Source organism: Branchiostoma floridae, chromosome 9 (assembly GCF_000003815.2).
Source record: "Branchiostoma floridae strain S238N-H82 chromosome 9, Bfl_VNyyK, whole genome shotgun sequence".
Lineage (NCBI taxonomy): Eukaryota > Metazoa > Chordata > Leptocardii > Amphioxiformes > Branchiostomatidae > Branchiostoma > Branchiostoma floridae.
Window position 1 is genome coordinate 16,508,341 of NC_049987.1, and position 12,252 is coordinate 16,520,592.

Sequence of the window (12,252 nt, forward strand, 5' to 3'; positions counted from 1 at the left end):
AAGTGACACAAGATATAAGATACGTGTATAATCATGAGCTGTACTATACAAAATGTAATACTGTAAGGAGTGGTACTTCTGAATGCTCAGGTCAAAACTACATAGTGTACATGGTTGTGCAATGTTATATACAGATTGAAAGAAATGCAGAGATCATCAATACTTCATGCAGTACATGATAATAACTATGTTTGATATAGAATTGTAAGCATTTTTTTCCTTTTCACAGGCGATTACTTGGCACTCTTCTAACTATACTGATCCGGCCAGACAGAATGTCGTATCTGGTAAAAAGAAGTCAATGTTTCATACCAAAAGTCACTTTGCAATCATTCATTGACAAATATACGTCATGAAAGTGCCATATTGATATAAACCACCAACAAGCTCTTTTAAGATTGTGCTAAGAAATTATACACCTTAAAACTTCCTGTATTCATGTTTAACAGTAATATTACAGCTGGTAAGTCTTAATTTACATTTAAACGTGCAGATAAATGATAGTTTAAGCAAGAAGGCTTTAGATTGACAGAAGTACATTGACACACAATGATCATGTTCTTTGAACCAAAACGCTCTGTGGTGTTTGGATCATAGGAACCTGTTAAATCATCAGGCATCATGATGTTGTATCTGGTCATGGCCAAATGTTGTTGTAACAGTAGCAGTGGTGTTTATGTCGTTCAAAACGACACCTGGGTCTGGGCCAATAGAACGATTCCTGGCCCACCTCTTCCAACAAATGGTGAAAAAGATGCCACCAATGAGGACAATGCTAACTACTGCAGCAGCAATGTAGCCAATGAGAGTGTACGGGGAGGAATTGGGATTAGACTTTGGTTCTTCCGAAGGTGAAGAGTGAATCAGAAAAGGTAGTGAGACAGTGTTGGTACTTTCAGGATAATTGTTGCCCAGAGTCCCCATTTTGTGTGTAGTACCAGCTCTAGAAGTAGAAAGCTGAGAAGTCAACAGGGACATGATTGGGGTTGCTGTTGGGACATTGAACTGAGCATCAGCAGACAGTGTGGCAAATGTGGAGCCAACAGGACTTACTGCAGTACAGATGTACAGACTAGCAGTAACATCTGTTATGGTGATGTTATCATTCACCTCCACAGTAACCCTACCACCTGATTCAACTGTTGCATTCTGTCCAGATGGGAGAGTTACTGTGATGTCTGGAGAAGGGATTCCTGAAGCTTCACAGACCAAATGGTTTGTCTGCCCCTGTGCCAGTGTGCTATTCTTGATCCTTTCGAATTTTGTGATGTTTGGCTCTTCACAGGTCAAATTTTCAGGATCAATATCTTTCAGCTTTTGCGCCTTAAACTTGCCTGGTTGGCTACAAATGATCTGATTTCCAAATGAATGGGACCCATTCATGTTTCGCCTGAAGGGAATAATCCTACAATCACACTGCCAGGGGTTGTTGTGTATGGTCACAGAAAAGACTTGGTCTGAGAATGTGCCAGGTTGGATGGTAGTTATGTGGTTGCTGTCTAGTGATAGGATTCGTAGCTTAGGTAGACCTGAGAAAATACCAGACTGAATGTTCTTTATATTGTTAGAAGATAGTAACAGCATTTGAAGATTTGGTAGACCTGAGAATGTGCCGGGCTTAATGTCACTTATCCGGTTTCCGTTTAACCACAGAGATTGGAGCTGTGGTAGGTGTAAAAACATACCGGGCTGAATGTTACCTATCTTGTTAAAGTTAAGCCACAGCTTTTGGAGCTGATGTAGATTTGAGAAAGTACCGGGATGAATGTTTGTTAACTTGTTAGAGGACAGTTTCAACAGCCGTAGCTGTGGTAGGTTTGAGAAAGTACCAGGCTGAATGTTCGTTAAGTTGTTGGATTGCAGCCACAGCTCTTGGAGCTGGCGTAGATGTGAGAAAGTACCTGGTAGAATGTGAGTTAACTTGTTACAATTCAGCTTCAACAGTCGAAGCAGTATTAGATTTCTAAATGTACCAGGCTGAATGTGAGTTATCTTGTTAGAAGACAGCGTCAGCTCTTGAAGAAGTCGCAGATACTGAAATGCATCAAGGTGAATGCTAGTTAATTGATTTGAGTCTAGATATAGTTTTGCCAACCTCCAGTTTCCTGCGAAAGCAGATGGAGGTATGACTGTGATGGCATTTTTCGTTAAGTCAAGGCTAACAATCGACCCTCGTAATTTTGTAGGAACTGTGGTTAAGCCTCTGTTCTTGAAGTCACACTTTGATGAGAAAAACGTGCAGCCGGCTGAAGTTGATCCAGTTTCATTCAAAATGATGAGCAGGAGAACCAGTAGTTTCCTCAGCTTGTTGAACATTTTCTGTGTAAGAAAAGGAAATAATTGTATCCTTTGTACATGTCAAAGCAAAGTTATGTTTTCCACCTCAACGTCTTTCACCAGGCATCCATTACCAACTTTTATCAAGGTGGCCAACCGTGATGAATATCAATCTTAAACTGGTAACATGACTACACAACATTGACTAGACAAAATGAATTCCGGTTCTCAGGCTTTTTGAGTTAAGGAATTTGACAAGGAAACAACATGAAAACAGTGGTTTAGAAGAAGAAAATGAGTCTGTGAACTGTATCCCCTCGTGTTGAAGACCCTAGACAGTTTTCATGACATTGTATGTCTCCCAGGTCAGCATATATATGCATTGTTTTTCACAATTTTAGCAAATTTGCTTTAAAGAGTGTATGAAACCAAAGTACAACATTTTCATTTTGCATTCCATAACAATGATAGTATTATTACTGTTACATACACAATAGCACTTGCGCCCAATATAGACCTTTTTAATCTATGTAGTCTGACATCAAACTTCAGCTTTAGAAGCTGTCGTAGGTCATTGAAGTGGTGCTTGTCTTAGAATTACATTTTGTATGTCTGTCCCTAATAGTCACTATGTACTGTGGTACTGAGTTCCAGAGTTTTGTTGTGGTCTTCTCTTGTTATTGAACATTGCAACATTCAAATATAATTCTTCAGACTCTGAAATTTCGTCGCAAGGTAATCCAATTATGTCTGTCAATGACGTCACAGTAGCACACAACACCAATAAGAGTTCGGGGTCCTCACATGAAATACTCATTTTTTGTACATTTCTTGTTTTATCTTGTCTCAGTAATTATGAAAATATGGCTGATTATGCAGACATGACTGTACATCTACCAGACTGTTCCTTTGGCAGAATTCCATTTTTATAATGAATTATACAAATGACTCACATTTACATCTTAAACTATGCATGGTAATGTACACCTTTAACTAACTAAGTAACACATGTCACACATGGAATTAAAGTATCATTTGCCAAGGAATCATGGACTCGTCACATTAACTATACAAACCATTATGGAAAAAATATTGGAATCATAGATATATGAAGTTCTCAAATTCCAGAGCAAGCAACTTGAGGGCCAAAATTGACTTTAACCTTCATTTTCCCAAAACCTATCCACATACAATGTACTCTCTAATCACAATTAATACAAAGGTTCTTAAGTTTCATTGACAAACACACAAATGTTTTAAATGACATGGCCCACTCAGATGTAACCTGACCCTTATGTAGCCAGGGGCAACAGAAACCTTCCTCTGGAGTCAGTTCCGTTAACAACTAAAACCAAGCAGATGTAGTGTAACCGGTTAACCCCCCAATTACGACAAAAATCAACATTCTCTACCAGGTTCAAAGTCAATTACACCCAAAATCAAACCTGACTGTCTGGCCCCCACATCACACCAATCTACCAAATACCATCGCAATAGCACGCTGCGCACTGGAGATATATCGCCGGAAACGTACCAAAACACACAAAACACGAACCTAAAAACTATACCAGCATTTTACGCAGGTACTGAGTATGTTTTGCATCTTTCCTAGAAGTGTAGCTCCACTTTGCTTTATTTTAAGCTCTTTTGCCATTTATCAATGCAATAACCTAAAAAAAGTACTAGTACGCACCACAACTTTGGCAAGGACTTGTAACATCTTTTCAATTTTGACAAGTTGCGCACTATATTCGAGAAAATACGGTGAAATGCTGTTACTCATGAAAAGTATTACGAATGGTATGAAAATTAGAACCGCTAAAGGATAATGATTTTAAAGTTCTAAATACAGTATAATACCGTTTAATCCGCAATGGGCTTACTGCTACTGTAACTCGACCATACCTACCAGTCTTACAAGTATCCTATATGGTTTACCAGCCATGTCAGCCATTGATTCTATAAATTGTGGAATCAAGCATACCTTATTAAGTTACGTGCAGTCCGGTACTTTTAGAACAAAGACTGTTCTATTGGCCTCTCTCAATTGCTGTGTTCGTCTATCGAACTGACAAGGACTGCGTCTTAGAACAATGGGTTGATCTCCCAAGCTTCCTAATAATAACGGTAAGGCAAATATCATTATGGATGATGATAACAATATAGGGCTATATGTCATTGGGAAGCAAAGCTTGCAAATTGTTTAATACCCTTTAGTTGTTGATTTGATTATATGGATGTCATACACACTTCGGCCGTTTCCAAAAAGAAGAAGTTTTAACCATAGTATAAGGGAAAAGCAAATTGAGCAAAGATATGCGGTAGGTTGAAAAAAGATACATAAAACATATATTGATATCATAGAAATGCCAAATTAAATATCAATTTCAAGGTCAAAGAAGGTGAAAGAAAAAATGAGTAATCATCTATTGTCGTGGTAACTATGATACTTTGTGTAATGAAGGCAAATTGTTTTTTGGGGGGGGGCAAACTTTTCTATTTTCATTATATTAATCATCATCTTACAATAATGAGTCAGAATGGTACTTACTTGGTTTGACATGGGCAGGGGAAATTTTGTCACTTACTTCAGAACCTACTCTCCAAGCAGAGGTTAGGCTCCGGCTGTTTTGTAAGGGTTTTTTTCTAGTCCTTTTCATCGGGCTTTCTATTTTGTCATTTTTCTTGAAGTATGCCAGCCAGGTTTTGACACAGCAAGATAAAATAAAAACATAGAGAGCCCGATAAAAACGACTAAAAATCGTTAAAAAACCGCCGGAGCCTAACCTCTGCTTGGAGAGTAGTCAGAACCCACCAATATAATCAGCACCAATAACATCACTTCAAATTGCAATAAACCAGATTTTCAATTATATGAAGCACAATGCCGATGAGTACTAAAACAACAAACACATGATTGAGGGAAAACTGGGATTTTTTTTCTTTACTGTAACCCACTTACAGACCCAGCCCTGTTGTCCGTGCCAAATAAAGGATCATAATATAACACGTATTGTTAGGAAATTAGTCAGACAAGTTATCCAATGATAACAAGTTGTCCAATTAATTCACATATCTAATAAAAAAAATAGATAGATAAAAGACTTACCCAGAAACAGTGTCCTTAGAACTGTCCAGGCAAAATCACCTTAACTCTGAGTCAGCTCACTTGGTCTTAGACAATTCCAAAGCACATTCGTAGAAAACCTGCAGGAAGTCTCAGTTGTAGCTGTTACAGTACAAAATGTAGTTCCCACTGTAACTAAACATTGAGTCTCGTACTATATATATATATGTACACAGCTGGTTCTCCCTCAAGCATAGATAATTGGATTGATTTCGGCCAAGGATTCTCCTTTGTCTAGGCTCTAATATGTTTGGAACAGATGAAAGTCAAGTTTCGTGATGAAAACATTCCAATTGAAGCTACGTAAGATGAAAATAGCAGTTGCCAAGGAACAACAGGGGCTTTTCGTTACAGTATAATTCCATGAAACTTTGTAACTATTCTTTTGCTTACTGGAAATAATCCCGATTTGCAAGAAAGGGAACAGTTTGTAAAATCAATATCCATACATCAGCTTCCCTTTGTAGTTTCTGGTTGACTTTTTTGGCTCTGATAAACAAGCCCGTTTCCATGATTAAATTTTGATATTTTGATCCGGCAGCAGGAAAGCTAGCTCAGCAATTTGAAGTAGAATTTTTAAGTAAAGGACCAAAGAAAAACAAAACGATAATATGATTTGGTACAGAAGAGGAAACACAGTTTACATCATGTGCTTGGAATCAGAAATTGTCTTCATGTAGTGTCCTTAATATGATATTACGTTCTTTCTTGTCTCTGAAAGATCTGCACGTCATGCACGTGTCAATCACTGAATTCAGTGGCAATAAGTCTAACACATTAACTACACACAGATTATCAGTTATCAAAAATGTTATCAAAAGTATTTGGATGCAGAGAATATGGTTTAATGAACACTAGATCTATTATCTTTGTTACTTCATCAGGAGGTAGTTTGTACTGTTTTAGAAGAAGATATAACACTAATCCAGTATCCAGTTTGTGAACTGTTCTAAATGACACTCTTAATCACAAATGGTAGCTTTTTTTAAACAAAGTCTAAAAGATCCAAACCCTTTTTGAGCCTTTCGTGACTTCCCCATTCACGAAAAGACAAAAATTTGGCAATTTGGCGGTCGTTTTAGCCACTTTTCAGGACGCGGCCAGGAGCGGTACTGCAGCTTGGGCTCTCATAGGGTATGCAATCCCGACTTGTAAAATGTGAAAATGATCAGGGACGTATGCTTTAAGCCTTCGAATAGGTCCACACATCTTAACACGCATCTGAAATGACGTTTCAGATGGTAGTTTACAATAGAAGGTTCGGTTTTAGCATCCTCCTAACGCCCGGTCCCCAACGGCACTACCTTATGGGGCCCTGCTGTCCCAGGGCCTACCTACGGGTATTATGATTGTCGCCACAAACAAGCTGTCAACCAATCAGAGAACAGGCCTTCCTTGGGCTTCATTTTGTCGGAAGCTGTCTCGCAAAGGCCGCTGGGAAGCTATCAGCCAATCATGTTACGTATTACCATGACTTTGTTTGCTCACCATGCCAACGCCCGATCCCCAACGGCTGACTGCCCATATAAGGGCAAGCTCATTAATATGTAATAAGTAGGGCGGGTAATACCGCCGGCAAAAGGGAAGGAAAGCAGAGTACCGTCAGGAATAAATGACTGACGGTACTCTGCTGTAGGAGAATGGGTTTTAGGCACTACGCGAGGAGCCCCTGTAACACCATGTCCGCCCGTCGAAGCGCCCCCTACATTCATGTATATAGTATATCTTGTACGTAATGAGCAGGTGATGGTTATATGTGGACATCACCCGCGTTCTCCTAATAACACTTTTGGCCTTTCATTCAACACTTCATCTAGGTATCTGGGGTAAGCGTTTGTCGGAGATGTCCGCTCGTCATTCAGAAAACATTACGACCTTTCTCCTGAACATCTGCTTGGATGCTTGGATACCTTCTGGCATTTGCTATGACAACTTTGGTCTTTTACTTGACTTTTACTTGTGTCAAGTATTCACAATGTCTTTGTCAATTTGATATCGTTCTTTCCGTGTTAAAGTCTTTGCAGTACGATTTTGTGACTGTTACTAGGACAGACATGAGAAGGGGTTGTAGTGCCGGTCGTGTGGCAGATAAAAACGCAAAAGGAAAGTGCAAAGGAGACTCGACTTCAGGTGTGTTTGTAAGACGCATAGGAGGAAGGTCAACGCCGGGGGTAGTGTGTGCCTGAAAAAGTGTCACGTCTGGGGCGAATTTTTCGCCACACGACCGGTACCACAATTTTTCTCTTGCCTTTCCAAATATAGATCAACAGACTAGTCTCCAAGACATAAACAGACATAAACACAGAAACAACGTTGTTAGATATGCTCAACTAAAATGTCAACTAAAATAAAAGGCAAAAGTTGTCATAACAATTTGGATAGACTCTCCAAGCAGATGTTGGGGTTAAAGATCGTAAGGTTTTCAGAGTGAGGACCGGGCTTCTTGGATAGTCCCATTGTACCATATAAGCAGAAGGACATTTCAGTAAAAGGCTGTAGTTGTTAAAGGCAAACTGATGATGTCCATCTATTCTAATTCCAATATATACGTACAAGATATTGCGGTATGCGTAAATGTAGGCGGCGCTTCGAAGGGCAGACATGGTGTTTCAGATGCTCTTCGTGCGACGCTTAAAAAACTATCCTTTTCATTACAACTGTTGTCTTAAATGTCATTCTAAATCCGTGTTGATATATCTGGACCTATCTGAGAAAGTTTTCACAGGCTTTAATCATACGTTCATGTTCGTTTTCACATTTATAAGTTGGGACTACATACCCTATGAGATCCCAAGCTGCAGTACCGCTCCCGGCCGCGACCTGAAAAGTTGCTTAAACGACCGTCAAATTGCCGAATTTTCGTATTTTCAGGAATGGGGAAATGGAGAAAGGCTCGCAAAGGGGTTTGAAATTTTGCGGCTTATTTGACTTTATCTTCCAAAATATGATCATTTAAGATATGAAATAGCAATATCTAAGATATTTCACCATTAAGATAATAGAATATTAGGTCAGAAACGACACGTTTCCCCAAACGAGTAGACGTGATCGAGTGCATGTCCTGTACATTTTGGCTACCACGTCCAAATTTCAATTCTATTTTGGGAAACCTGTACAAGACAACGTCGAAGATCAATAAATTCGATTATATTGCTGTTTCTATCAATAAACCTTTTTATTTCGAAATGTTGTAAGCTGTGTAGATCATTTGTGAATGCAATATAACATTGAGCGCAAGGGGGAGCCGTTCGATGGGCCCTGGGCTGAAAGAACAAGACTTGTTATCACATTACAACGTACCTCAGAATGAAGGAACATTGATTACGGATTTGGTGCGTATTATATAAAATCCATTCAGGGAGGTCTTCTGTGCTGCCGAACTTGGAATGATGAAGGTGGAATAAGAGATTTGAAAAAAAAATATGTAGGAGAATTTTTACCAAAGCAGGAGCTCAGAATGAAGGGAACACATAAATGTAAATATGGCATGATAAGAGAGCCTTCTTCCACATTTCCAATAACTGTTAAATGTATGTAGATAATTACAATAGAATGTTTATGGCAAATAATAGTAATAATGTTATACTATGTGACGGAAACGTAACTGAGAATCCAGTTAATGAATTCAACGTTATCATTATCTTGATTTATCGATATTATATGCTCTGCTTAAAGCTGCTATTTGTCATCACATAAAGTTAGATGTATTTTATGTAAGAAACATATTTGCATATTAAGATGCCTTGGGGAATCTTGATTGACTGTTGCTATTAAGATGTCAAATTTCTGTTGTTCATGTTGTTCAATAAACCACGAGTAAAACTCTCCAAGTCCTATTTCCTATATGTCAAGAAATATGGAAGTTATGGATATATATGTAGACTAGGAGTGGGTACCGGTACAGAAAATTCAGGTTCAGGTCCGGTTCAGGTCCAGAGGATCAGGTCCAGGTTTGGACCTGAACCTGATTCAGTAAGTGAAAGCAAGTGAATCGACCATACTCAAAACAATGGTCCATTTCGCTACAAAGGGTATGTTTTGTGGAGTATTTAACTCCCACTGGCGTTCTAAAATCCGGCAAGACTAACTGCCCCTGTATGATTGACTAGGAAACTTTGTAGAAATGACTATAAACTCTATTATACTCCGCTATTGTCAGTTTCTTCGACTGGTAAGCCCCAAAACGCATGAATTTATGATCATATAATCCGTTTATTTTTAAGAGGTCCAACATCCGCGGTCTACCTATTTTTTTTTCAGGTCCGGTTTTTCCGGACCGGTACAATAAGAAAAACCGGTTTTGTACCGGCACACCGTACGGTACCCAGCCCTAATGTGGACATCAACACTTTTGGCCATTTACTCAACAGTTTATCTACTTATCTGGGGCAAGGGTCTGTCAGAGTAGTTCGCTCGTCACCCAGAAAACCTTACGAGCTTTCTCCATAACATCTGCTTGGAGACCTTACACAATTGGCTATGGCAACTTTGGTCTTTTACTTGACTTTTACTTGTGTCCGTTTGCATAGTCACTATATCTACTTGTTAATTTGATAACGTTGTTTCCGTATTAAAGTCTTTTTTTGTGACAGTCACTGTTAATCTATACTAAGACAGGAAAGAGGTTGTGGTTGTAGTGCCGGTCGTGCAGCGGTTCCAAACGCCACGGCTTTCATAAAAGTTGTCCCGGACGACACATGTTCAGGCACACACTTCCTACGACCTTCCTTTTACCTGTCTCTTCTACAAACACACCTGACCATTTCCTATACCAACGGCATGCAGTCTAACAAAGTATCTCCTTGTATACCCTGTTTCATTATACTCTGACACCCCTTCTCAAAGTCAATTTCATACTTATTTGAATTTTCATAAATCTACTCAAACATGACCTTTATGTGTCTTTGTTATACTCAGAATTGTGATCCATTGTTCATGAAGAGTTGTAGAATTTTACATATCTTCATGAGTGATCAATTGTCCTGTTCTTACTAGCTTTGTCCGCAAATGTCTGGCATACTGGTAGCTCACACAAATAGCTTCAATGATGATGTCATATAGACAGACACACACCACAAACCACAGAAATAAAGACACATATCTTTATTTTATCCATTTTAGAAACACCATGCAAAAGCACACATATTTACATGCATAGATATTATATATTGAGGTAATGGTGGTAAAAAAGCTTGCTGTGATGTTAATAATTCTTAAGGCCACACTTATTCAATTAGTTGTTTCTTACGTTTGAACAACTCGATAAGATATTCCCAACCAGAGAAAAAGAGCACTACAACGGTGTTACACATACTAAATTCTCTTCTTTAACTGGGCAATGCAAAAGACAGTCTCTTTAACCTCCATGTACATTGTATGATGCTGGTTTTTCTCTTGAAAAAAAAAAAAAAAAACAAATAAAGAATACGAGTGGCCTTAAATTATTTCAAGAGTAGTATTTTGCAAACCCAACAAGGGGTTTATGTCTGGCAATTGAAAATCCAGAGTAAAGCAAGAAGTTGAACTAAGGTGTGTCTGGGAGAAAATGCTTCTTCTCTATTGAAGAGTTGCATATACACGTCATGTAACATGCAGTTGGCTGCTTATAACATATTGTGTTGAATTTATCATTTCATGAAATACAAATGGTAACATTGATTTTTTTTATTGACAATTTTCTGACCTGTATTGCCGAGAAGTTAATAATTTTCTCTGTAAATGAATAGTATGCAATATTTCTCATAGCAATTAATATTAAGGCATTTAATGCAATTCAACATTTCTCTTTGACATTTTTGTTTAACAATTGCAAAGACATATCTTGATTAAAGAAACAAATTTTGCTTCATTGAGAAATATAATTTTGTATATTTTCCTTCAAAATATTTGCAGCAAGTAAAAGTCTTCAATTGGCTTGTGAATACAAATAGCAAACATATTGTATAGTTGATAATACTGTAAGTATAATGATATTGATAAACATACCATAAAAAGTGGCAAGTACTATACAAGCAGCCAAGATACCATAGATTATATAGGTAATAAACCATATAACAGGTTGAAAAATATCTACTTTGAATTCAAAGAACTCAAACTGTAATTTTGATATAATAATTTGTATGCAAGTGTAATAAGATGGCAGCTACATTAAATATGGAATTGAATAAAGATAAACAACTTCCAAGACACCATAAAGATGATAATGTAAACATATTCAAGATACACTCTTCAAAGTGTTGAACACTCTAACAAACGGCATGCAAAAAAGGAATTTATGAAATAGTAAAAATTTTTAAAGAGATGTCACAAGTCTTAATCTTATTGAGAGATTTTGCATATTAATTAACTCAGTCTTGAGCACTTCAAATGTTATCCTGATATTCTGACACATTCAGTTCATCATATGATTGTTATGCATTTGTCGCATTGATAAGATTAAAGCCAAAATCAGGAAAGGCACTTTTTGTGGATTCCTTCATTGGTCGCAGTGGTTGTCCTGCTGTCAGTCGCCATTCTTCACCTCAGGTCAGACGGACGACTACTTCTTGGTGAGGGTGGAGACGTTGACCTCTGGGAGTGGGGAGGAGGTGCGACTGCCGATGGGGGTCACCTGGGTGTGCCCCTTGTTCATGGGCGGCAGCACAGGGTGGGGGTTGATGGGCTTGTTGCCAGGACTGCGGTGTGGGGACACTAACGGGAAACAAAACCGTTATTTAGTTGTTGATTAAATCAAATAATATATGAATCTTTAGATAAAACAATCACAGATGGAAGACATGAAACAGATAGCAGATTACCTGTTTCTTTATTCATATCTATTATATGAAGAATTTACTTACAATTGTATA

General features: G+C 38.2%; 2 protein-coding genes across 4 annotated transcripts in view; both read right to left on the reverse strand.

Moving 5' to 3' along the window:
- Positions 1-943: 943 nt before the first annotated feature.
- Positions 944-2,316, reverse strand: LOC118422226 (slit homolog 2 protein-like). Its single transcript, XM_035829743.1, has 3 exons — positions 1,974-2,316; positions 1,410-1,601; positions 944-957 (listed from the first exon to the last, which is right to left on the reverse strand). The coding sequence occupies exons 1-3, from the start codon at positions 2,314-2,316 to the stop codon at positions 944-946; spliced, it is 549 nt and encodes a 182-aa protein (XP_035685636.1).
- An 8,176-nt stretch (positions 2,317-10,492) lies between these two features.
- The window catches only part of LOC118423277 (fibrocystin-L-like), an 85,038-nt gene continuing 83,278 nt past the window's right edge, over positions 10,493-12,252 (reverse strand). For all 3 annotated transcript variants that reach the window (XM_035831364.1, XM_035831365.1, XM_035831366.1), the window contains one exon: positions 10,493-12,094. In XM_035831364.1, coding sequence (XP_035687257.1) covers positions 11,943-12,094 — 152 coding nt within the window. In that variant the 3' untranslated portion in view covers positions 10,493-11,942. The remainder of the gene's footprint in view (positions 12,095-12,252) is intronic.

Excerpts from the sequence above, each read along its gene's own strand:
- LOC118422226 (XM_035829743.1), bottom strand. The coding sequence starts at position 2,316 with ATGTTCAACAAGCTGAGGAAACTACTGGTTCTCCTGCTCATCATTTTG. Across the intron at positions 1,602-1,973 it reads GATAACTCACATTCAGCCTG|GTCTACCAAATCTTCAAATG; the intron begins GTACATTTAGAA and ends GCACATTCTCAG.